Source organism: Triturus cristatus, chromosome 10 (genome assembly GCF_964204655.1).
Source record: "Triturus cristatus chromosome 10, aTriCri1.1, whole genome shotgun sequence".
Lineage (NCBI taxonomy): Eukaryota > Metazoa > Chordata > Amphibia > Caudata > Salamandridae > Triturus > Triturus cristatus.
In genome coordinates, this window is record NC_140593.1 from 1,244,405,671 (window position 1) to 1,244,432,548 (window position 26,878).

The 26,878-nt window shown below is 46.6% G+C and overlaps 1 protein-coding gene across 4 annotated transcripts in view; it reads right to left on the reverse strand.

Annotated features, from left to right (window-relative positions):
• KDM5C (lysine demethylase 5C) overlaps positions 1 to 26,878 on the reverse strand; it is a 601,345-nt gene that overhangs the window by 531,372 nt on the left and 43,095 nt on the right. For all 4 annotated transcript variants that reach the window (XM_085629900.1, XM_085629899.1, XM_085629902.1 and 1 more), the window contains exons 2-3: positions 14,789 to 14,866; positions 13,962 to 14,084 (exon numbers count right to left, since the gene is read on the reverse strand). In XM_085629900.1, the coding sequence (XP_085486026.1) occupies positions 13,962 to 14,084; positions 14,789 to 14,866 (201 nt within the window). The remainder of the gene's footprint in view (positions 1 to 13,961; positions 14,085 to 14,788; positions 14,867 to 26,878) is intronic.

A 26,878-nucleotide genomic window follows, 5' to 3' on the forward strand; every position in this document is an offset into this window, starting at 1 on the left:
GTATCAGCGGAAAAGCGTAGGCATAGATCTGCGACCAGTTCATCAAAAACGCATCCCCGCACGAGTCTTGTTGGGGAAGCCAACTTGCGTAGGATGGGCATTTGCGGTTCAGACTGGTCCAAGTCCAGATCGGGTCGACCCCACTTCTGGAAAATACGATCCAATGTTGGTTGATGGATCTCCCACTTGTGGTTGGACGTGGTCGACCTGCTGAGGGAGTCTGAGGATGTTGGAGACTCCCGGGACATGGACTGCAGCCAGAGTTATTTGATGTCGGATCGCCCAATCCCAAATTTGCTGGGCTTGCTGGGACAGCAAAGCAGATCTTGATCCTCCTCGTTTGTTTAGATAGTGCATACTTGTTGTTTTGTCCATCCGGATCAACACTGATGCTCCGAGAATGATGGCGGGAAAAGATTTTAGAGCCAGGAAGATCGCTAGCAACTAACAGGTTGATATGCCAAGTCCTTTGTTGAGCATTCCATCTCCCGCTTACTGAGCCCTTGAAGGTGCACTCCCCACCCTTCGAGGGAGGCGTCCGTGGTGATGACGAAATTTGGAACTTCCACTAGGAATGAGAGGCCTGTTGTAACATTCCTTTTGCAAGTCCACCAAAGTAGCGCTTCCCGAATCTTAGGAGTGATGCGGATGAGATCGTCGATAGACCCTGTAACCATTGCAGTGGTCTCATCTTGAGACAGTTTGGGATCAGGGGAATGCAGGATGAGAGCATCCCCAGAAGGGACTTGAACTGTCAGACAGAAACGCACCTTCTTGATCGAAGTAGTTGGGCAAGCTTGCAAAGCCTTTGTCGTCTATCGTTTGAGACAAAGGCTTTGGTCCGCAGAGTGTCTATGGTGGCTCCTAAAAACGTTCTAATTTGCGATGGAATGAGTTGTCTAGATTGATAGAGAGACCCAGAGAGTGGAAAAACCCAGAGAGTGGAAAAGAGACAGACATCCGAGTATGGGCGTTTCCGAGTGTGAAAGAATTTGCCTTGATATAATACGGAAAAATCTGAATCCCTTCCAGTCGAAGGTGTGCAGCCAACAGCCCAAGACCTTGGTGAAGACACGGGCCGGAGCGTAGTCCGAAGGGAAGAACCTTGAACTGAAAGTCCCTGCCAGCCACTCTGAACCTCAAGAACTTTGTGTCTGGGTAAAATAGGGACATGAAAGTAAGCGTCCTGGAGGTTGAGGGTGGTCATGTGATCCCCCGCAGTGAGAAGTTGAAGGATTTCTTGAAGAGTCAACATCCGGAAGGATGGTTTCTTTAGATATTTTTTTTTTTTTTAGGGACCGAAGATCTAGAATGGGGTGCCATTCTCCAGATTTCTTTTTGATCAGAAAAAATCTGGAATAGAAACTGGTTCCTCTTTGTAATCTTGGAACAATTTCGATCGCTCCCTTCCGTAACAAATTTATTTGGGAGAAAAGCTCTGTAAGATGAGCTGGGCCCCTGGGAGGAGAATTCGGAGGAAGTTTGACAAACTCTAGAACGTGGTCTCTGGCCACAATGTCCAAACCCCATTTGTCTGTGGTTATAGCAGACCAGGTCAAGTAAAAACGGGAAATCCTTACTCCAACTTTTCTAGGAGTGGGCGGTAGAGCAGGAAGCAGTGGTCACTGCTTCTTGGACGTTTCACGTCCGCGGTAGGATAATTTCCTTCTGTTCTGCGAATAAGATGTAGATGGTTGTTGCCAGAAGGATTGTTGTTGTTGTTGAGTCGAATAACGTTACTTTGATCGGATTGGTATTGTCTTGATTGGTTATAGCCTCCTCGACTAGAGAAGGATCCACGGCCTCTAGCGCCTCGAAAAGGCCGTTTCCAAAACTGAAGCGTACCAAGAGATCTTGCTATCTCAGTATCCTTTTTAATGGCCTGCAGGGCATAGTAATATGCTGACCAAAGAGACTCACCGTCAAAAGGCATGTCGATTACCTTCGTCTGAACTTCCTGACGGAATGTGGATTTTAACCATCCCTGTAGCCGCAGAAATACGGCACCTGCTATTTGCTGAAAGCCTGTAGACGCAACATCCACAGCCGAATCGATAACCTCAGCTGAGATCCGTTCCCCTTCCTGGAGGATTTTGAGCGCTTCTGACATGGAGGGCTCAGGTAACATCGATATATGGAGAAATGTCCACCCACATCTGTCTGTCCTAACGGCCTAAGATGACCAGTGAGTTAGCTGCACGGACAGTAGTGGCCGCCATGGTCGAAACTTTTCCCCGATGGCGTCTAGAAGTCTCCCATCCCGATCGGGAGGAGCAGACAGTGGAGAGGAGGGATTCCGTGCTCGGAGTTTTACTGCTTGGGCGATAACTGAATCTGCCTTAGACTGACCTATTACACATGCCGGGGAATTATCTGGTGCCTTGTACTTTTTGTCGAGACTATGCAGGATCGCCGGAATGGAAGCAGGAGCCTTCATGATCTTCAGTCCTTCTTGCCAAATTTAAATCAATAGATATCGTCCGTACTCGTTTCCTCGGTTGATCTTTAAAATTGTAAAGGAAACAATCCTTTGTTTCCATAGGAAGGAGGAACCGTTGAGCCGCTCTCTCCATTAGAAGATGAAAACCTCCGATGTCTACTGGAGGAGAGTCCACAGGAGCAGGAGTAGGAGGAGACAGGGTTTGTATTTGATAGTCATCCCATTCCGTAAGGAGGGATCTATCGTCCAATTCTCCTCCTTCCCTGTCATCGTCCGTGGTGTGAGATTCCTGAGAATGATGGGACATCGAAGCTACCGGAGAAACTGGTCTGGGCGACCTCAATAGTGATGAAGATTGAGGAACAGGTGTAGGTGGTATAGAGGAAGCAGATTCACATGGAGGAGATCGGCGATAGTAATCGTCCAACATGTACTGCAAATTGTTTAGCAGAGATAGAGGCAGTTGAGCCGTAGGTTTTGACTCTGGAGCTGAAGTAGCAGTCTCTGGGCAGTACTCATCGTCTTCATATACATCTTTATTTAATGAGGAACTCAGAAGGGCTCCTGGCAGTACGGAATCGTCCACATCAGATTCTTTCTCATCTGCTGTATAATCTAACAGCTGCTCAGGCAACGCAAGAGTCACTCTGGTAGGAGAGGTGTGAATCGGAGAGAGGACCTCCAAGGAAGATCCATGCCTTTGAAGCAAGGAAGGCACTGCTGTCGACGGTGGCAATTGTGTAGACGGTACCACATAAGATTGAGGATGCTGTGGTCGTAGACTAAGACCAGACCTGAAGAAAGTTGTAGTGACGAGGCAATCGTCAACGACACGGTCTTCGTCAACAGCAGATTTCAACTCCGTCGTCGACGAGGAGAGGGTAGTGATGGACAAAAGCGTCGACGGCAAAGACGCCGACGACAGTATCATTTGAGGCTTTGGAGACGAGAAAGTAGCAGTTGACGTAGTCGTTGCGGCGACTGCAGGCTTCGTCAACAAAGACAGTCGTCGAGTTCGTCGACTAATCCCGTTTCTGAGGAAAATCCTTGTTAGGAATGGATTTAGAAACCTGAGATTTCGCCACCTTTCTCGGGGGTGAAGAGGGCAGAGTTTTACCTTTACCAGGTGGAGGAGCATTTTTTGATGTAGAAGGCAACTCAGAGGTGTGCTGTGATTGCGACACCTTAGTCCCAGGAGAAGTAAAATCTGTGTCAGCACTCTTCTTCCTAGAGGAAACAGTCTTCACAGAAGAAACCATGCCAACATCAGATAAGGGGTTGTCTTGATATTTAATCTTCTGTAGCCACAGAAGTAGACGTACCTCTGTCCCGCAGAGTCTTTTGAGGGAACGTCCTGCAGACCCTCACCTGGTGGTCCGGATACAGACAATAAATGCACTTCTTGTGGGGGTCTTCTGAAAACAGCCGAAGCTTCCCACAAGACTTGAAGGTCTGAAGAGAGATTTTTCTGAGCAGAGCTTAGGGAGACTCCCTTCGCACGACATGCAGTAGAAAATCTGAGAGCCTGAGCCTCTGGGGCGAACATTCTGGGGGGTGCCGTCACCCGATTGGCTGTAGTTTGGACTATATATAATGACTTGGACGAGTCATGAAAGTGGAAGATTTTTTCCTATTGACTTCTGGCTATTTTACTTCCTGGTTATAATTTACCCATGATATGGTTATTTTATACATATTTATTGCTATTTTTATGTACCGTGGGACTCCCACTCCGACGATGGGAATGATTCAAGCGTGTGAATCTATGAAAGATCCTCCAATACTGGAGAATACAAGGCTCTTCAGGGAAACACACTAGAAGTGCGATGGATCATAGCTTATTCACATATGTTATTATCCTAGCAGGGCACACAGCAAATAATGCTTAGTGCACATTCTATCACAGTAGTAACCGTGATTGATTGATGTATACTGCCATCTGGCTGTACAGACCAACTCTCATTCTGTATTTACAGAGTTACAGGCAGTAATTACCAAGTAAGTGCAGTACAAACCATGCTAAAATATTACTGTTTGGCATATGCAGAGTGCGTTTGATTAGTACAACAAGAGTGGCCCCTATGGGGCGTGGCTTGAAACATCTTGACTTTAGAAAGGCATTCGCATTGGAGCCTTTCCTTTCTCCCCCTTGTTTTTAAACATACCAACTAAGGGTCAGAATAAATGGGTGGTTTACCTACTAGGGCAGGAATTTTTTTAGCTCTCTCCTTAAAACCGTTCTACTCCCAGGAATGTGGAATTCCTATAGCCCGACGGTCAGGACATATTGTTTGGGGTCACAGTCAACAAGTTTGTGTATATTGTCCTTGGGACAAGTAGGCCCAACCCTCTACAGTTCAACCCTTTTGGCTTGTCAGTTTGCAGTACCACTTAATGGATATGGGAAAGCCATTGCCTGCAGTTAAGGTAATATTTGTGTCCATGTGTTAATACTGTTCAAATCTTGTATTTATGGTTCATTAATGCAAAGCCTTTATTATTAGGGTGAGCGCTCGAAGGAGAAGTTGTATGCTCCAACTGCACTACCGACAGTGGTTCCAGTATAACAATGCGTACGCGCGTTTTCAATGAGGTTATGTAGAACGCTCCCAGAACGCTCTGATTAGGTGCACATATCTGCAGATGCTTGAACACAAGATTGGGGATTCTTTGCTCTCAAAATAAAATATTCACCAAAAATAAATAAATAAAAAAAAAGTAAAAAACGTTTTGCTAGACTACTGTAAAAGTTTGGTTACCATCTTTAGTAAAATGTGTTGATGTATGCTAGTACTTCCCAAAAATATTCATAATGAAAAATGGATGTAACCAGTTTCAATAAGATGGGAAACAAAAATAAACAAGCATTGGTAAAGCCAGTATGTCTGAAATGGTTGGTCAGCCTTTTGGTTTTGTTAATGCGCGACTTGTTTTGGCATGGTTTTTGTAAATCCTCATCGGTGTTGGAGCTGCTGGGCACTCACCATTATAACAAACATTGGCAAAAGCAAAAATAGTTTTGGTCTCAAAAAGCACACATTGCCACAGTAGTGCCTAGCACTGAACAAAACTACTGTTGCTATGCTCCTTGTGAAAGAACCGAATGCGGTCACTCACAGTGAAGCTAGCCGAAAGAGAGAAAAATGTAATAAACACAAAAGGTCATAGTTAACGCCAGACCTCAATTAGGGCCCAATTATTAAATAAAGTCTAAGTGCAGATGTATGGCTTTCGTGAATTCACAACACTTTACAGATGTAAGCTAAGAAATAGTACTCCTAGAAAATATCTGCGAACCGCATTTTAGCATGCGCAAATAGGCAGGTGTAGATTTGCTCATGCGAAAATCTGAGTGTTTGCAAGTGCACTTTGCCTCCAACCACTTTTTCCCCAACCCTAGAAGACATTTTATGTCTGCCATTGTCAGGAGTACATTTTCAGCCTGTCTCATCATGGGAAAAGACTAGAGAAGAGTTGGTGAAAACCCTTAAAACATGCAAGTTAGTAGGTTTGCACAGACTCAAAAGGGCTATCCAACCCTGGAACTATTGCTTGCCACTCCCTTCAGCCCCAGTATGCAAATCTGCAGAAATGTGGCAACAGAAGGGAATTGCCAGTATTCAAACCCTACTATGGAAGGAGCCCTGGCATAATCAGAGGCTATTTCAAAGCGCTTATAGAATGAGATTGCTGCCATAATTTGTTGACGGAATTACATGGCGCAAAAGGGACAAGTGGCTTTTTTTTTACAGGACAAGTAGATTTATGAAGCAAGCTGCCCCATGAAGTAGTAAATATTTTATTAAATTCTACACCCCTGCACTCCTAATATTGTAGATCTCCTTTATCATTAGGATACGCCCTAAGAACTCTTGCGTATTTCGCAGGTCGTGGCACGCCTCGTTCCACAGCAGAGTGAGATGGACCCTATGATGAAGCAAGCCACCAAGGGGTAACCCTGGTGGGTGGGTGTGAGAAAGTGGCTCTGTATATACTGTTCCCAAATAGGTGCAGTGTGCACAGAGTCCACAGTCCCCACAGGTTTGGCAGAGGCTTAAGTTAGATATAACCTTACTCTCTAGTGGTAGCTTGGTTGAGCAGTAAGGCAGTATCAGAGGACAGTGTAAAGCATTTGTTGCACACACTCAGCCAGCAAATGGTCTCACACACTCAAAAACTGAACTCTAGGCCAATGGTTTATATAAAAAAAATATATATGTTTGTTTTATTTTAGAACCAACAATAGATATTAAAGTATACTTTCTCAGAATGAGAGGCTTTAGGTAAATACTTTTGCAATATGCAATTGGCTTTTGTAAATACTGTATACAGGTTTAGGCAATAATGCATTGAGTTCAATGGAAGTTTTTAAGTTATTTGCAATAGATTACTTTCAGGATTACTTTTGTAACTCCAGGACTGGATCCTAGATTCAGTCCTGGGACAGTTCTTAGAAACAAGTGATAAAAGTCGACTTGGTTACTGTTGTGATTTTTAGGCAATATTTTGCCATTTTAAAAGTTGACACATAAAAACAGTCAATGATTCCCTATGGGAGAAAATTCAAGTTGCAGGTAAGTATGTTCTTGTTGCATTTGTAATCCAGTACTGGGTGCCTAGACTCAGTACTGGAACCTCTATCTAAAACAGGTAAGTAATTACGTTTTCAGAGTTGGTACGATTGTTAAAGAATATTTGAAGTTTGCAAAAATCGACACTTAGAAAAACAGTCAATGATTTCCTATGGAAGAAAATTGGGTTACTGGTAAGTACGGTTGTGAATATTTTTCAGGGTCAGTGCTGGGCACCAAGATCCAGAACTGGGATCTCTCCTAATGGCAGGTGAGTATTTTTGTTTTCGTTACTCGGTTGATTTTTGGTGAATATTTTAAGTTTTAGAAACTCCACACTTACAAGAAATTTCAGAAGAAACCAGTCAATGTTACCCCATGGAGGAAAATTGGGTTATCGGCTTTTGGGTAAGTACTCTACTGGCAGCGTTTAGGTTCTGGGCACAGATTCCGGGGTCAGGTAAGTACAGTTGTTACACCCTCAGCGGCACAGGGGCAGCCGGGTGCAGAGTGAGTTAGGCCCAATGTTAACTATGGGAGGCAGGGGGGCCTTGGTTGGTGGCTGCTGACTAGCAGGCCGCGCGGCTGTGGGAGCTGGGCTCTGGGTCACTTGCTCAGGGCAAATGGGGAAGTAGGTAGGTGTAGAGGTTACACTGCCAGGGCCACTCGGGCGGCTGGGTGCAGGGTGCTTTTGAGCCTTCGGGCGCTCAATGGATTTCAATGGGAAAGCTCCTGTTTGAAAAAAGGCTGCAAGATTCTTCAGGTGCCACCACCACTTCGAGAGGTAAGTTGGGTAGTTGGAGGATAGGTAGGTACCCAGGAGTTGGGCACAGGGGGGGCCGCAGGGCACCAGGTGCAGGGGTGCCTTTTGGTGTCGGGAAATCTTACCCTCTGTTGATCGCACCTGGTTCTGAGGCTGCAGGCGTCGTCAGGAGCGTCGAGGTGAGTCCTAGGGTGCCGGATTCGGGGTCACAGTCGCCGGGGGAACGTCCTCTGGGTCTTTGTTCACTCCGGCGCAGGCCAGGCATGGCTGATGCCAGGGGTTAGAAGCTGGTTTTGAGCAGAGCCTCTGCTCATGGGAGTCCCAGGTGCTTAGAGCCAAAAGGTAGCCAGGTCCTCCGGGGTTTGTGAGGTTGCTGGCCACAAGAGGTGCCGGGATGGAGCAGGAGCAGGTTCGAGGGTAGACAGGCCGGTAGGGCTGGGGCCAAAGCAGTTGGTGTCTTCCTCTTCTTAGCAGCTGTATGGCTTAGTTTTTTGGAATCTGGAATCTTGGGAAGGAAGTTTCAGGGTGCCCCTAAATACTAGATTTAGGGGCGTTACAGGTAGGTAAAGGGCAGGGACCAATGGGTCCCTGCCCTGGGGTGGGTACATCCCCTATCCTGCCACTCTCCTGTGGGAGGGGGGCAGTAGCCTAGTCCTGATTGGGCAGGGCCTCCCATCTTCAAGATGGCAAGCGCCCGGAGATGTGCTTCACCTCGCCTCCCCCACCTGAGGGGTGGGGTTGGCAGGCTGGCACATCCCCTGTCCTTATTCGGGGTTTCCGGCCAAGCTTCCCGCCAGAGTGGGGGGTTGCAGTGGCCTGGGGAAGCTCACAGAGGCGGCATGCCTTTGAAGCTTCCCCCTGTCCATCCTGGGGGAAGAGACCTAGCACCTCGCCCAGGATGTGCATTGTTGCAGGCCCAGGAGAGCGGGGCTCTCCTACCCAGGACTCCAGCAACAGGTCTGCTGTGTGGCAGCCGACCAGACCAGACGTGGATTGTAGGTTAGGTTTCAGGGGGCATCTCCAAGATGTCCTCTGGGGTGCTTGGTACATTAAATCCCACACTGGCATCAGTGCGGGTTTAATGTGCTGAGAAGTTGGATACCAAACTTCAGTCTTCAGTGTTGCCATTATGGTGCTGTGGAGTTTGTGTTTGACGAGCTCTCAGCACCATGTATTCTTAAATGGCAGCACTGCACGTAGTGCCCAGGAATGGACCTGGGTACTGTAGGGGCACAGAGCTCATGCTCCTGTGCCAACACCACTGGCATAGGGCACCCAGCTAGAGGGGTGGCTGATGTATGCCAGAGCAGTGTAGGTGGTGGGCATGGCACACAGGGATGTGTGCCATGTCGACTCTTTGTTTTGTCTGGTACCCAGACACTCCGCCTGCCAGTACAGTGTGTGTGTGTGCGTGTGTTAGGGTACAGGGCCTTTAAGGGTGGCACAATGAGTGCTGCAGCCCTTAGAGGCCTTCCCTGGTCACAAGGCCCTGGGTACCTAGGGTACCATTTACCAGGGGCTGACATGTGGCCAGGGTTTGCCAATTTGGGTTTGAGGTTTTTAGGGAAGGAACATAGGCCCTGGGCACCTGATTGGCAGGAGTCCAGGGTACACCCAGTTAAAGTACATTCAGCAAAAAATGGGGGCATACCATGCAAGAAAGATGGCACTTTCTCACAGTGTGGGTTTTATAAGAAACTGTTTGCTTTCCTAGAGGAGGGTTAGACCTTTTATTTTATTTTTTTTAAACAATTGGGCTCTCTATTTTTCGGTTACGTTTTGGTAGGAGAATGAGCCTTGTGGATCCTTTCTCCCACTTTGTGAAATACACATATATAAACACACAATTATACACACACATTTTATATAAATATTTCATTAAATGAAAAATGGTATTTAATGCACAAAACTAAATATACTGAAAATCAAATGCTCAAATATTTCAGGTGGAATGTTAAATCAGAACCACCCAAAAAGGCCTTACTAGTATTTCAAAATGTAAAAAGAAAATGTGGGGCACATTTAATAGTTCAATAAAGTAAGCCTGTTGCAATATTAAAATAAACATGACCATGTGATCTCTCACTAAAGCGGTCCAAACACATTGGGAAGGCTTAAAGCATACATTGACATGACCAGTGACTCCTTCAGGAGACGTCAAGCATTTTCCAGTGGTGGACCAAGGAAAAGTACATATATAACCTTTCTCACTGCCTTGGTCACGACTTAACCAAGTAAAACCTGTTCTTGCACCATGTCAGAAAGGCTACAACCAGGTCTCGTAGTTTGGTACGGAGTTGACAATGTGAAAGCTCTTCCTGTTGTATAGGTCTGAAAGTTCACACTGTAAATTTACTTCCTACTATAAAGTGTCAGATTTAACAACCCCCCACCCCGATGCATTTGACGTTTATATGTAAAACCACTTCCTATTTTGTCATGCTTAATTCACAATATAAAACGCCTTCCTACGATTTTCGGAAAGGTTTTCACAATGCAAAATCCCTTACTCATGTACAAGAGAAGTCCAGCTCTCTGACGTGGTCCAGAGCGCTTTTAGGGAAGAGTAAGTATAGGTGGCAATATGCAGCAGGAGGGTCTTTGGGGACCATGGGCTAGACGTACAAAGCTTTTTTTTCTAATATCTTTATTGGCATTTTGTACAAGTACATAAGACGTTATCATCGGAAATCCTCCTCATAGCCAACAAAGAGCAGTCCCCCCCGAATCACGGAATGGATAAAGTCTATAGATGCTCTTGACTGCACTCTCATCCCAGCCGCCTGAAACCACTGGGAATCACCCTAGACCCCAACCGTGACAGGGTCAAACACATCAAGAACACCGCAAGAGGTGCTTTCTTCAACTTAAAACTACTAAACCAAATCAAACCTTTCATTCCTCCAGAAGACCTTAAGCAAGCCACGCAATCCGTCGTGCTATCCAGATTAGACTACGGGAACACCACCCTCACAGGCACAGCAAAATCACACCTTGCTTCGCTCAGATCAACTCTAAATGCAACAGCTTAAATGGTGACCGGAGTAAAGAAATGCGAACACTTCTCCCCCGCTCTCAAAGAGCTAAATTGGTTCCCCATAGAAACTGCGTGCTAACTTCAGAAACCCACAAAGCTCTGCACACTGGTAAACCCACCTATCTAGCCACCAAACTCAACAAAGCAGGATAGACCAGAAATCTCAGGAGCACCAACACTCTTCTACTTATACCCCCGAAAACCCGCAAACGAAAAAAACCTTCTCGCTCTTGCTCTGGAAATGCACCCAAATTTTGGAATGCCATCCCAGTACACATCAGGACTAACCCTCCCTTTAAAAAATTCAAAAGCCAGCTCAAAGTGCTCTTCCTCAATCGAGCTCCCACGACGTGACAAAGGATCCACACAACAGAACCGCACCTTACTAACGGATCCAATCACTTGGAGAAGAACCAATTCCGACAAGGCCACTCCCCTTGAACCGCACCCTCCTCCTCCCCCAACCCCCCCCCCCCGGCGATGACTACTAATACTACTACTCTGCATTTGAATGATACAGGACATATGCTGTGTTTACTGTTACAATTCTGTGTATACTTAACAGGTCACTTGACAAATGATGTAAAGCGCTCCGATACCGTCGGGTCTGGCCAGAGCTATACAAAACTCAAATAAATTATCAAGTATGTGTACATATTGAAGACATTTCACATAAACATTCTCCCTCCTCATCTCAGTCCACAGGGAATTAGTTGTTACTTCCTTCCTTATTGTCTTAAGCATACATACTGTACTAATGATAAAGACTTCTATTGCCAAAAACTAACTTTTGTTGACACCTCTCCCCCCCCCCCCCCACCTACATTTTCTGTGTCACGGTTCTAGAGTCACATCTCTCCTGGTACCATCAATTGCCCATCTTGTGCCTTCACATACCTTATCCCGCTGCTATTCATGTCTTTCCTACTATCTGTGGAATGATCTGAACAGGCAGTGTCCGAGTTGGGTGGTGTCGCTGGTGTTTGTACATCTTTCATGTCCATTAACATTGTCGCCCAAGCTTTTAAATCTTCCTCCAGTTTTTCATCATGTCGGACCGGCTTCATTCGCACTGCTTCCGCAGTCGCCCATTTCTCGATGTCTCAGCCACATTGGTATGCATGGTGGGGTGGAGCTCATCTATGATATGGAAATTCTGCGTTTTGACAGTACAAGTCTCAGCATTATAAATTTCCTACCCAGTTTTTTATTCTTGGGGGTAGGCAATAGGCCTAGCAGTACTGTGCCCATCTCTTTGGGTATCTCCCATCCGGTAGCTTCCTTCAATTTGGCTAAGATTTCCATCCAATGAGTGTTTATGTCCAGGCAGGACCATACTATGTGTAAGAAGTCACTTCTGGTGTCTTACACCGGGGACATCTATTTGTACCAGTCGGAAATATTCTACTTAACGTTTTGGGGGCGAGATAGGTTTGGCGTACACAATTGTATTGGACCAATTTGAACTGCAAATTTGAATTCCCTTCTTTGACTCCTTCATGGACTTTGATCCAGTCCTGTTCTGACAGGGGATCGCTTATGGCTTTGTCACACCGTGTTTGGATAGGAAGTGCTCGAACCATCCAATCGTCATGGAGTGCTCGGTATAGGTGTGAAATGAAGCACCTCCCTGGGCCATGTAAAGCATCACTTAGAGCAAACTCGCTACAGGTGGCTCGTCCGGAAAGGAAGCCCATAATTCTCAGCTCACCTGGGAGTTCTTACTATATTGTAAAAACTGCCCAATTCGAACAACGACTCGGCACTTTCTCAGGTGATAAATTGTTTATTGGGGGAAGAGGTCAGGCAACCGCCCCCCTTCCACTTTTGGAGTGACAGTCTGCGATTTTGAAGAAAGGTTGTATCACGCATAGCAGCATGTCCAGGGCATATGGGGTGCCGCATATCACCTTTTTAAACATATGTTCCCAGATCCTTGCCATGTGTTGAATTATGATGGGGCAATTGGGAGGGGGGGGGCCTTGCTCCCATCATCAGAAGTCTCCCTAGAAGGTTCACACCAGGAGCCTTCTCTCCCAGTTATCACTTTCATCTAGCCAATGAATTGCATGTAGTAGCTGGGAGACCATATACTACAATTCCATACAGGGACTTCCAGACCCCCTCTTTGCCAGGTTCTCTGTAAGGTCGATAGGCGCACCTTTTTGCGCTATGTACAAAGCTTTTGAGATCGCAGAAAGCCCGATTCACTGAATAAGGCCACTTGTGAATGAATAGAGGCATTTCTAAGAGTACAAGCCCCAAACAGCGAATCGGTAACCTGTTACAGAATCGCTATTCGAGTTTTTGAATCAGTATTTGAAAGGGGCTTGTTTAGAGCGTCCCTTCCAAATACTGTATGCATTGACATGTACTGTTTTGCGACTGAAATCCAGTCACAAAACATTCGCCTATAAACCGCCAACTCAAAGTTGATGGTAACCAATTCTCCCTTTGACCCCTTCCCCCGTTGAGTTGTTCGAAAAATAGCTTTTAAGAGCAGGCAGTGGTCCAAGAGATCACTGCCCACTCTTAAAAGTAAAAACATAAGTTTAAATTGCTTCATTCAAAAGCTCTCAAAGACATGGGTCTGCTGACCGTAGCAGGCCACTATCTCTGCGATTGCAGCGAATTGTAGTGGGTCAAAAATTGCGACCTACCTCATTAATATTCATGAGGTCGGTCTATTTGCGGTCCACTAGGAATCGCTAAATGAACCTCTAGTTTCATACATTAGGAACATCGATTTCCTAATAGCAAGTCCCCTCAAAATGTCAGTATTCGTAATCTTCGTACATCGGGCCCAATATTAATAAGAGTGCGTCACTTCATTCCAGGCGCAGTGACCGGGAGGAGTGATAGATGCGAAAGCAGGGCCATTGTGCCTCTTGTATCTAAAGAGAAGGGTTATCAACAGGACCTTAACAGCTGGGCCCTGAACTTTCAAAGAGGAGAACAAGGTTTCCAGGTTACTGGTTACAACACTAATAATCTATGACAACTTGTGAAATAATGCAACGCCGCACAGCTTTACAGCCAAACCACAACAGCTCAGCTACTGAAGGTCAATTTGTAACCATCTCGAGCGGTTCAATCGATCGCTTTGTGCAGAGCGCACCGTACAAAACGTGTGTAGTTAGAGGAACTCACCTTGCTCAGGCTGTACAAGTCCAGGATTCGCCTCTCCACATTGGGAATTTTCAGCGATGAGCCCTGAATTTCCCAGAACTTTGCAATCTGGTCGAGGTAGTTCAACTTTACTCTAGTTTCAGCCTACAGAGAGCAAAAACAAAAAATGTGTTATGAGTAGGTCCCAAGGCCGAGCAGGGAGGAAGCAGGGCATTTTGACATCTCTTCAAACAGAAAGTCTCCGATAACGGAGTACAGCCCTCTGAATGGATTTCCAAAGGTTTGCCACAGTGATTGCAACATGTTAAGGGCAGGCAGTCTTACTCTATAGAAAGCGCCATCTGTCCTCAGCTCAAGACCTGCAAACACCTAAAACGATGTCACACACACTCTATTCTGCCCTTTAGCCTTTGCCATTAACATTTCACGGTGCCCTACGAGCATATTTAAACACATCTAGCTCTGCTCAACACGAAACTATGACTCCGGACAGAGCCCTTTCCTGCAAGGGCCAGCGTCTCATCACGCTGGGCTCTTCAAATGCCAGCCCTTACCTGTGTTGCTAGGCGATGAGAAAGCACTTGCCTACTCACCTTGTCTCTCCTAATCTTGCATTGCTCTTCCTTCAGCAGATGCTCTATCCCAGCTGAACACAGCATCTCGCCTCTATACTTCCACAGGGTGCACACAGCCCTACAATGCTGGTCTGGTGCTGCCCTGGGAACGGTGCTGACCCTTCTAGGGCTGCTTCCTGCCATCACGCTGACTGACCGACAAAGCACTATGATCTGCAACAACTACACTCTATTTCTCAATCATTGACAGGGTAAGCTCCTGATGCCACTTACCTCCAACTCATTGAGTCTTTGAATGCGTGGCGTGAAGCGGAAGTGATCCACCTCCACAGCGAAGGGCGGCTGCCAGTCCTAAAAGAAAGAGGAAGCTACAATCAGAAGTCAATCCGTTGAGACAGAGTTGAGAGATGTGAAGACATGCATGGAACCCCTCGTGTGCGTCAAGAGAATGCGGACACGCTCCACTGTACAGACCCACCAACAGGTGCACACAGAGGACCCCAATGCAGAGAGATGTGCAGTGATCCCTTCAGTCCCCTTGACCACCCCCTGCACCCTGCCTGACCAAACGCCAGATATGGCTAAGTGCAGCACCAGAACACCATCAGACGTTGGCAGGCAACAGGCAGGAGGAGAGACTACACCTACCCAGCGCAGACTGGATGGCAGCACATGCGTAACCTCACACCAATGTGCACTACTGGGCACCACAGGCAACCTCAGTGAAGACCAGCATGGAATACCCAGGCCATACACTCCATCCTGAGGGTCAACAGCTGAACTCAAGTTCACATTAGCAAGCAACAGGGTCTGGGAAAAGTGTGCAGGACCCCTTGTAAAACGATGGGCAACAGGCAGCGAAACCGCAGTACTAACAGACCGGGCACCCCTGCAGATGAACTGCAGCACAGAAAGGTGGATGACAAGCAAGCAAACCTCTGTGCAATCAGACTGCAAACACACATGAACCACAGCGGGCAAGACCTCAGACACAGGACATTGACTGCATTTCATTGACAATCCAGAGAGGATTTACAAATCTTTCGTCAAGGTCACAGAAGGCTCCCTTGTAATGGTCACCAAACCAAAAGCTACTCCAAGGTCCCAACAACCAAACAGGCAAATATTCCTAGTGGCCCTGGCAACAATTTCACATCTTGACTGGATATTTCCCTGTATTTAAGAGTCGTCTCCATCTAGAGATCCAGCGGTCCCAATACTAACCACTGAGCCACTGTAACAAACCCTTGTCAAGAGACAGCAAGACCTGAAGCATTCAAATCACTATACAAACCACTTACTCAAGTTCTGGCATTAAAAATCAACAGAAATGCTTTCCCGCTCACCTCAAACCCTCATAAAATAAATATCTTTATTAAATAAAAATATAAAAAACCTTAAGCCAAAATGGAGCTAAGGGAGATTCCTCAATCGCTGCACAGCTCTCTGGCACAATTCAATGATTTGAGGAATAGAGAACAGCAAGAGGTTTACTTTTTGATTGGATTTCATTAGGTTAGAAAGTGCGTAGAAGGCAACTGTCTAGAACAGAGAACAACAAAGTCAAGCAAGTGAAAAATGAACAATCTCAACATGCTTGGAAAACAGCCGCCTGTGCAAGAAGGAAAGCCGCCTGTGCAAGAAGGAAAGCCGCCTGTGCAAGAAGGAAAGCCGCCTGTGCAAGAAGGAAAGCCGCCTGTGCAAGAAGGAAAGCCGCCTGTGCAAGAAGGAAAGCCGCCTGTGCAAGAAGGAAAGCCGCCTGTGTCCCGGCGCTGTACAAGGACCAACGGATCTGACAAGAAGCAGAGTCAGAAGCAGTACCATCCCACTCTGGGGCTCAGACTCCATGCGTAACACCAGGAGCCAGACTATCACATCTGACAGTAAGATACCTTAAGACCTCCAAAATCAACACAGATTAAGGATCTGAACCACCCACTGAACAGGCAAAGAAGAGCCCTGTCCCCGCTCAATCCCGAACGTTCAAGACTGGACTACTCTATTGAAGTGGACACCAGAAAATCTTGGGTGAGGAAGATCGAAGCAAGAGAATAAATTGGGCAGAACGAGTCTACATCTAAAAACAACCAGCTCACGTCAAACGATCAGGATTTTTTATTGCGTGGCTACTCACCCGTGAGGGTCTCAAGGAGTCTATAGCTTTTATCTGGCTCCCTCTGGAGCCGAAATGTAAGTTGCATCACTCTCAAACAAGTATTCGAGAAGATCGAAATAGTCTAACACACCAGGCTACTGGGGATATGGCAGACAGAAATCCCTGTTCCAGCCAAGCAAATCTGTCAGAAGAGGTACAAGAGAAGAAACACTGATGTGGCGTGAATATGGTGTACGCGGCTTAACCTAGCATCCCATCCCAACAAAGTGGGCATTGAACCTGCAAGATAAAAACCTGCCTTGCCCAAGATGTCGACCTAAACAGATACCCATTGCTTCTGCCGACCACAAACAAGGACTACAGACATCGTTCAAAGCCACAAACCTGGTGGAATGTCTCTTCCTGATATTAAAGAAAGCATGGCTCATAAAACCCCAGAGAACGACACCGGAAACTTCACACTAGCAGCATGCCAAAAGAGCTGTGTGCCTGGACACTGCACTAGCCATCAACCAAGCACCATTTCAAAACACAAGTGAGAGAAGACATGAACAGGTACAAAAAGTTCCAGTGGAAGCCCCATCTTACTCTTTCGTTACCCCATCATGTGACTAAATAGAAGTAATCAAGGATTAACAGTGCAAATCTTACCCAATTGCATCCCTGCCCTCTGGTAAAATCTTACAAGCCTAAGCACCACTTTGAGCTAAAGCCATCACGCCTCCATACAACCACCAGAGATCAAGGAAGCACCAGATAACACTAAAGAACATTTTACTTAAAAAGAAAAAAAGGTAGATAATAAGAAATAAACTGACAACATATGGGCTTTTCAGCAGCACAAAAAGACAGGTATATCCGGCATCGTCGCTACGAAAGTGATCACCAAACATATAAAGCTGTGGCCAAGTACTGTCAGGTACTAAACTACATACGGGGTGGGGCTTATACTGAGGAGACTTTATAAGTTTGCACAAAGAGGAGGAAGGCACAAAATAGAACTGAAGGAACAACCACAGACCAAAGCCTCTGTGAAGACGGGTAAGACAACGACAGAGCCAGCCAGATGTTGTTGCTTTATCTCATTCAGACAAACAATCCTTTTGAGATGTCAGTATGTAGGAATGTTCTTTTTCCCATCTGCAGCAGTAACATTTCAGTCTTCCCGCCTGCAGCATCATCACATGTTTGGTTAACAGCTTTATGAACCCCAGGGTTACTATGTTTTGTACAGCGCCTGGCTGCCCCGCGCTGGTAAGTGCTGTCATGCGTGCTAGGATTATAAGGAACTTAACAGGGGAACAGCCAAGTCTTTAGATTTTTCATAAAAGAAAGTTCGTTCAGCAATGACCTGAGGTCGAGTGGGGGGCTATTCCACAACCTCGGAAGCAGATGGGCAAACGTCTGCCACCCATCTTGCCCTTTTGGCTCCGTTCGGAGGAGCTGCATTTGGTGGTTATTAGGTGCCTAGATATCACTTGTCCAAGCATTAGTGGACCTTTTTTGTTTATTGTCCGGTGGGCAATAGAGAGGGATTTAAACTTAATTCTGGCTTCCATTGGCAACCAGTGAAGCCGTTTAAACGATTCTTTTACTGATAATGCGGTTTACGGTTTATAATAAAAGCCTGGCTGCCGCATTTAGCATCACCTGGAGTCTCAGTTGCATATTTTGGAGCGCTCACAAAGCGAGTTGCCGTAGTCCAGGCGCGATACTATAAGGTACTGAATGGTGTTTAATAAATAAATAAATAAAAATTGGGATCAGTTCAATAATCTTCCAGTTCATTTTAAGTAGCGAGAAGCAAATTCCCTATTTCTTGGCTTGGTAGTCCATTGTGAGCGTATCATCCAGCCCAATTCCTAGATTTTTTACGACCAGTTTGGGGACAGGCAACATTGCCCATGTCATTAGGCCATTGAATAAGGGGTGTGTGTGTATGGCAAGGTATCCCAGTAGCATAAGCTCTGTTTTTTCTCCGTTTAGCTTCAGGCAGCTGTTTGACATCCAGTTTGCCACATTCAAGACCATGAATGAGCTGGTGGTTTCCTGAATTAGGGCCATTTGTCAGACACAACCAACTGGGTGTCATCTGCATAGGACACCATCTATATGTCAAACTCCTGCATGATGTTGGCGAGCTGTCGCGCATAAAATGTTAAATAGTGTGGGGCTAAGAGACGAGCCCTGCGGAACACCACACGCGGGGCTAAGACGAGCCCTGCGGAACACCACACGCGGGGCTAAGACGAGCCCTGCGGAACACCACACGCGGGGCTAAGACGAGCCCTGCGGAACACCACAGGCGGGGCTAAGACGAGCCCTGCGGAACACCACAGGCGGGGCTAAGACGAGCCCTGCGGAACACCACAGGCGGGGCTAAGACGAGCCCTGCGGAACACCACAGGCGGGGCTAAGACGAGCCCTGCGGAACACCACAGGCGGGGCTAAGACGAGCCCTGCGGAACACCACAGGCGGGGCTAAGACGAGCCCTGCGGAACACCACACGCGGGGCTAAGACGAGCCCTGCGGAACACCACACGTGACTGAATTGCATTTCCAAAGCAAGATCAGGATTTTCACAGTGATGCCTTTGGAGAGTAGCAGCACTCCATCAATTACAGCTCCAATATGAAATATCTGCATCTCTTCAACCGTGCAATGTCTAGAATTCTAAAGTACCAAACCGTGTTTAGTCTTTGAAGGTTCAACCTAATGTACCTAAAATTGCTTCTGAAAACATCAGCGCCTTGAAGAGATGAGGTGTATAGTCCATATTAGAAAGGTTGTACATAGTCAGCAACACCATGATTTGCTGTATCCAAGGAATGGCAGACTGCAGCTCGAAACTGGCGGATGGCTTGCTTTCCAATCATATGACCGCTCCAACAAGGACACATAACTAGATATACCTTTGCATCCATTTCATCAGAATCCCTATCGTCCTGCTTCGCTGACAAGTCATCTGCCTGCCCTTTGAGTCTCTCAAATTAATTCTGCAATAGCCCTCTGCATCAGCTTCTCTAGTTTTTTCTGTTTTAGCCACATCTCACTTCAACTCCCAGACTGGCTTCCATGGGGCAAGGTTGACTAAGTCTATTTCTTCAGTTGGTCGGTCTTTTCTGCGCAAAGCTTCCTCCTGCAACCGTCCGACCTTCATATTACTGCTCTGCAGTACGCTAAAGGAGAATGACATACTTCAGATTCTTACGATAGCAGCAGAGGAAGAATGTGGCCAGTAAACAGCCCACTAACCACAAGCTCTGAGCACTTCACACAGCCAGCAGAGCCAGTTCTGCCAGTCAGCACAGGACATGCCTGAAGGGAGAGCAGGGCAGGTCAAGGTGAACCTACAGCTCGCTCGTGACTAAGGCACAGCAGTCCCTGCAGGCAGGGAGAGCGGCCAAGACATTAAGGGGGAGGGACTAAAGCTACAGAGGGATAGTAAGGAGGAGGGAAAGAGGATGTCTAGTACTGAATGGGGTCAAGGGCGGCAGATTCCTGGTGAGCACAGGACAGACGTGAGGAGGTCCTAATGGGCATAAAAGAGGTGGTGGAAAGATAAGAGGGAGAAGAAACCACTGGGTAAGGGTTGCCTTAGAGGGAATACAAAGTAGAGGTTGGTCCTAGGTGGGAGAAAAAGAAGAGGAAAACCCAAAGAAATCAGTGGAGAGGAGGGCACATCCATGCTGTGAGGGGTGCAAGCTGAGAGAACGGCAACTACAGAGAAAGAAGAATCAGATTGTTACAGAGAATGGGAAAACAGTTAGCATGGAAAGGAGCGTCGAAATCACAGAAGTCTGAGCCAAGCTTTGAAAAGAATATCTTCTGGTCCCCCACGGATGCCTCAGGACTCTGATCCAACTGAGACATCAGAAGCTCACCACAGCCTAATGAAGCTCAGAGGAAAACCGCATGTGCCTGCGGTGATCTGCCAGCAGTAAGGGCAGCACCTAAGCTGGCACTGGAAGTAGAGCTGGGTAGAAGGAACAGTGGCGCAGGAATTAATCCAACAAACATATGCTGGGCTTCTGCAGCTGCAGAAAGTAACGTTACATATGCTCCCAGTCTCCACCATATTGAGGAAGGGACTGGTCATCAAGGTTATATACAGAAATCCCGAGATGCAACTAGCCCTGGCAAATTAAGTCACAAGGGTTAAATGAAACTACTGAACAAGACCAGATCTGAAGGGAATCTGGGGACTGATAGTAACCCGAGGAGTATCAAGGATACCCTTGTGGTACGTTTTTTCCCCAAAGCCTATCACTGACAAGCTCATAGACATGCTCCTGGGACAGATGAACCCAAGTCTACATCACGCACAGGCTGCAGGGACTGATGAGACTATGGATAGTGCAAGAGGCTCCGGGGACAGATGGCAACTCACAAGTTAAAAGGCCAATTTCATCAAAACACTGCCTATCAAAATATGGAAAATAAAACAAAGTACGAACTACTAAGCATCCAGGGGGACTGGACAGTTGGCCTTCTGCAGTCCTGGATAGCCTAACTAGCCCCGCACAGTAATAAAATTGAGATTTTGTTCCTAGAATTCCTGTCCTCCGAATCTCAGGTGAATCACTAAATCACAGTACTGTAACTAGCGCAAACAGCAACCCTTAAGCTTGGTAATACACAACTGTGAATAACGCCAATATCAGAAAAGAATAACACGCTCCATCTGCCCCAACAGCTTTCGTTAGGTACCCACACTATTGTGCAACTTGCTCTATGCCACTTTACCCACCTAGACCTCTCTACTCACCCATCATTTCTCCGCTATGCAGCCCACTACACCTCTTGTTTGTCCCCTGCCGACTTAATCTACCCTACCACATTTCCCTGAAGAAAACAGTCCTACCTCATAAAATATCAAAAACATCTCTAAGTAGCACGCCTGCTTCCATCTAGTATGGCACAGGGAGAATGGGAAGAGACATTCTCCGACACCAAATGTGGTGAATGAACTATGCTGAGGGGAGTTTGGTGGAAACCCGCCCTGGTAAGTTAGTCCAATGCGATGATCACAAATAAGAACACTACAAACTGTTCTGCAGCTCAGACTAGGAAAAAGTGCTACATCAATCGGAACATTTCAACCGGACTAGATACTTGCCCTTTAATTACAGTTTCTATTGCACACAGTTAAAATAGGTCATACTGCCAATCAATAACTATTTGCTTATAAAAACAAACCCGTAACTCCGAATACACCATAAAGAAAAATAAATTAAGCAAACACAAGGAGATGGCGGAGCGCTGAAACTTTTCAGACACTCACCCCCAAGGCACAGATCTGGCTTGAATCCATCATAATTTGTTAGCTCCCTACCACCACCTCAGTTCAGAACCAGTTCAATGCAAATCAGTCTTGACCCTGTGCCTCATGGGAACAGTCCAGCCCGAACTGCCAAGCCAGTTTCAGTCCTCTGTCCATCATCTCCTTGTGCTCGCTATGAAGAATATATTATCACATCATAGAATTAGTGACGCACAGCTGATTTTAAAAGCCATCCTACAACAAAGCAAACATCCAAATCTGATTACATATGCAACAAGCATTGGTAATGGAAACATGTCTGGCTTTAAAGGTAGGTTATATGCTAGTGTAAATCATTATAAATAAATAGCATGGAAATGAATATGTATTATTCTAAAAGCAATGAACTGTAGAATAATATTGGTGAAGGTTAAAACGGTCAAGTGATAGTTGCACTGTCAAGCCAAACCGAAGAACCTTTAAAGTTACCGACTTCCCTCCTCCCATCTACCATAAATGATCTAGTTAACGTAACATACGGTGTACTAGTGAAGTGCAAGTCCACCCAGAAGGGTGAACAACAGATGTTTGTTACCCAACTCAATGGTACTTGTTTTATCAATCTCAGAAGCATGAACCGCCAGGATCTGAACCTGTGACCATGAGGTCAAACAAAGGCCGTTACAGTGGACGCATTAGTCCATTAAGCCACCCGATTCTGGCCTTCAAGTTATCTAGGACAATAATCGCATTACAGCGTCATGTGTGTGCCCCTGAGAGTTCAAGCTTAGGCAATTGAAGAAACAAAATGATCACAGATGGGTGGAGGTAACACTTTTCTTATGGTAACTTTCACATGAAGCGGTTGATCACGGAACGGCAGTCACCAGCAAGCTTGCTGCCGACGTCATGTGATCGTTACCACAAGGATTGAAATATTCTGTCCATCCTTTTGGATCTTTGAACTACGGGACGATATGTTGTTACTTCTGAATTTTTACATTTGACTACACATATACATTAACTTTATATTAAGAAATGAAATCTGGATTTTACCTTTGCCACAAATATACTCAACACGAAGTCAAAAATTGATTATTATAATACTCCATTATTTATGTTATGTTAAGCCCGGACGAAGTTCCTTGGCACACGAACAAAACGCGTTTGCGGTGCTTCGAGTTACTTAAACTAATTTTGAATTAAGAAGATTTTTGGGACTTTATTGGCTCTCCTGAACAATTACTGAATGCACCTCTGTGAGAAAGTGCCCTCTTTCTTGCATGGCATGCCCCCACTTTTTGCTGAACTGCTGATGTACTTTAGTGTGCCCTGGGCTCCTGCCAATCGGGTACCCAGGGCATGTGTTCCTTCCCTAAAACTGCATTGAAGCCTAAACCCAATCGGCATCTCTGGCCACATGTCAGCCCCTGGTAAATGGTACCATAGGTACCCAGGGCACTGTGACCAGAGAAGGCCCCTAAGGGCTGCAGCACCTATTGTGCCACCCTTAGAGGCCCTGTACCCTGGCACACACTGCCTTTGCAGGCTGGGTGTCTAGGTGCAGAACAAAACAAAGTCGACCTGGCACACATCCGTGTGCCATGCCCACAAACCACTGCCCTGGCATACATCAGTCACCCCTCTAGCTGGGTGCCCTATGCCAGTGGTGAGGGTACAGGTGCATGAGCCCTGTACCCCTAAAGTACCCAGGTCCATTCCTGGGCCCTGTAAGTGCAGTGCTTCCATTAAGAGTATATGGTGCTGGAAGGTTGTCATTACGAACTCCACAGCATCATAATGGCTACACTGAAGACTGAAGTTTGGTATCAAACTTCTCAGCACATTAAACCCCCACCGACGCCAGTGTGGGATTTAATGTAAAATGCACGACAGAGGGCATCTTAGAGATGCCCCCTGAAACTCGACCAACTATCAGTGACCTGACTGAGTGGCTGCGCTGGCTGTCACCACCAGACATGTTTCTGAACCCCTGGGTTGAGAGCTTGCTGCTCTCGGGGGCCTGAAACAATGCACATCCTGGGACGAGGTGCCAAGCCTCCTCCCCCAGGATGGGCAGGGTTCACGAAGGAGAAGCTTCAAAGGCATGCCGCCTTTGTGAGCTTCTCCAGACCACTTGATGTACTCAGCAACTAGTCCCCACTGGTTCTACCCCCCACTTTGGGCAGGAGAACCGGTAGGAAAAACAAAGTGAGGAAGAGAGGTGTGCCCACTTCTGCCAACTCCACCCCTAAGGTGGGTGGCGGCGAGGTGAAGCACAACCTAGAGTCCCCGTCATCTTGAGGATGGGGGACCCAGCCAACCAGGGACAAGCTCCTGCCCCCCTCCCACTGGAGTGTGGCAGAATAGGGGTTTGTACTCACCCCAGGGAAGGGACCCATTGGTCCCTGCCCGTTACCTACCTGTAACGCCCCTAAATTTAGTATTTAGGGGCACCCTGAACCTTCCTTCCTCAGATCCAGCAACCACAAGAAAAGGATGAGAAGCCGTGCAGAGCCAACAAGAGGACAACGCCCACTGACTTGGCCCCAGCCCTACAGGCCTGGCTCCCCTTGAACCTGCTGCTGCAAAACCCCGGCGTGTCCAGCGGCCAGCAACCTCAAAACCCCCGGAGGACCTGCCTGCAATCACTTTCCAAGCTGTTTCTCCCGTGAACGTGTTTGAACTGCAGCTTCTGGTGCCAGCCAGAAACCGCAAATCCAGCACACTCTGCACCTGCCGAGACGCGCTTGTGTTTGTTCATTCAAACACTACGAGGAGGTCCCCCTGGCGATCCTGACCCAGGATCCGGTGACCCCTGACCTGCCTCAAACCTCCAGACGCCGCCTGCAGACTCAATCCAGGAGACCCCCCCCCCACCCCACCGCTACCAGAGCGGGTAAGAGAATCCGAAGACCAAAGGCACCCCTGCACCCATCACCCCACGGCCTTGTTTGCCGAACCCAGTGGTGCCTAACCATCCCTCTACATCCCAACTCAACCCTCGAAGTGGTGGTCACTCCTGGAAGATCTTTGTCCCCGAGCCTGCAGTGTTTCTTTGTCCCGGAGAATCTCCATTGAACTCAACAGGACACCCGACCTTAAAACTGTACCCGGCTGCCCTAGCGCCGCTGAGGGTGCCCCTTTGGTGCTAACTTGGTCCCCAACTTGCCTTGAGCTTAACCCTAAGAGCTTTGCTCCCACAATCCCGTGGCCTGCTTGCCACCAACCGGAGTCTCTCTATCCCCCATAGGATAACATTGGGTCTCAACACTCTGCACCCGGCCGCCCTAGTGCCACTGGGGGTGCAACAACAGTGCATCACTGACCCTGGGAGACCAGAGTCTAACCCCAGAACCCTAACTCCAAAGACGGATTACTTACCTTGAAACCAATAACTAATTTCCTCATAGGATAACATTGACACTTTTTCTCCCAAAAGGTTTTAAAGTGTCGACTTTTGAAAACTACAAATATTCCTTAAAAATCAGTCGATTAACCAAAACGCATTTTCTCAACTGTTTTCAGGAAATCTCCCAGTGCTGAATCCAGGATCCAGCACGGAGTAAGAAAAAGTAACAATAACCTAACTTACCTGCTAAGTGGATTTCCTTCCATAGGATAACATTGGTGATTCTATGTGAAAAAGTTTGTCAACTTTTGAAATGCAATAATATTCCTTAAAATTCGTACCTTAAACCAAAGAGCATTTACTCACCTGTTTTCAGGAAATGTCCCAGGGCTGAATCTAGGATCCAGTCCTGTGGTTAGAAAAGTAATCTGAAAAGTAATTAACTGCATTTTAAGAGGCCCATTCAATTGAATGTACTATAAAACTGCAATGTGTTGCAAACTGCTTACTTAAAACTGTAACCAAAACCAGTACCAGTTATACTGCAATTCTGAACTGTGTTCATACAAGTCAATTACTACTGCAAAGTATTTATATGCTTACCTGTACCAGGCCTGCTTGGTTCTAGAATTAAAAAACAGTATATTTTTTTTATACAAAGCAATTGGCCTAGAGTTCAGATCTTGAGTGTGTGAGACCATTTGCTGACTGAGTGTGCAACTAATGCTTTACACTGTCCTCTCATACTGCCTTACTGCTCGACCAAGCTACCACTAGAGAGTAAGGTTCTATCTAACTTTAGCCTCGGGAGACTCTTGGCCTCTATACACACTGTACCTCACTTTGGTGCAGTATACATAGAGCCAGTTTCTTACAACCTCCTTTTTCTTTGAATCTCACAGATGTCTGAATAATAGCAGGACCATATATTGGGCTTTCGAAGTTCAACGCCTTCTCTACGTGCATGCCTCGACTCCATAAAAGATTTAACCCAGACTTGATACAGCTTACATATGGAAGAAAGAAGAAAAAATAAAAAATAAAAAAAAAAAAAAAAGAAGACGACCTATTTAATTCAATAATGGCACATTTAATATGAGAGCCAAGATGTTTTAAATCCATTAATCACATTTCGGGCAAACAACAACAATATCTTGATTTAATCCTTTATCAGAATTGGTCCATATGAAGATCTATAATAACAAGCATTGGCATAGCCAATAGGTCTCTCCTTTGGGACCTTATAAGCGTTTAGTTATCCAGCACAATATGCTTGGTGCAACATCAACTGTTGCATGGCTAAACACTTATAAGGTCTCAAAGGCAAGACCTATTGGCTATGCCAATGCTTTTTTAAAATTGTTTTTGGAGACTATGAGGGGGAGGTTGGGGGGGGGGGGGAGGGAGGGGAGAGGGAAGGGGAAAGGGGATTAGGAAGGAGAAGGGAGTGGGAAGGGAAGGCAGGGGTGGAGTGAGGTGGATGGGAAAGGACAGGAAGGTGTTGACACAAAGGGAGGGAAAGGAGGAGGGAGAGGGGGGAGGTATGGGATGGGAAGAGTAGAGAAGGGAAGAATGGGAGGTGGAGGGAGAGGGCAAATGGAAGGGAAGAGATGGATGGAAAGGGGAGGGGA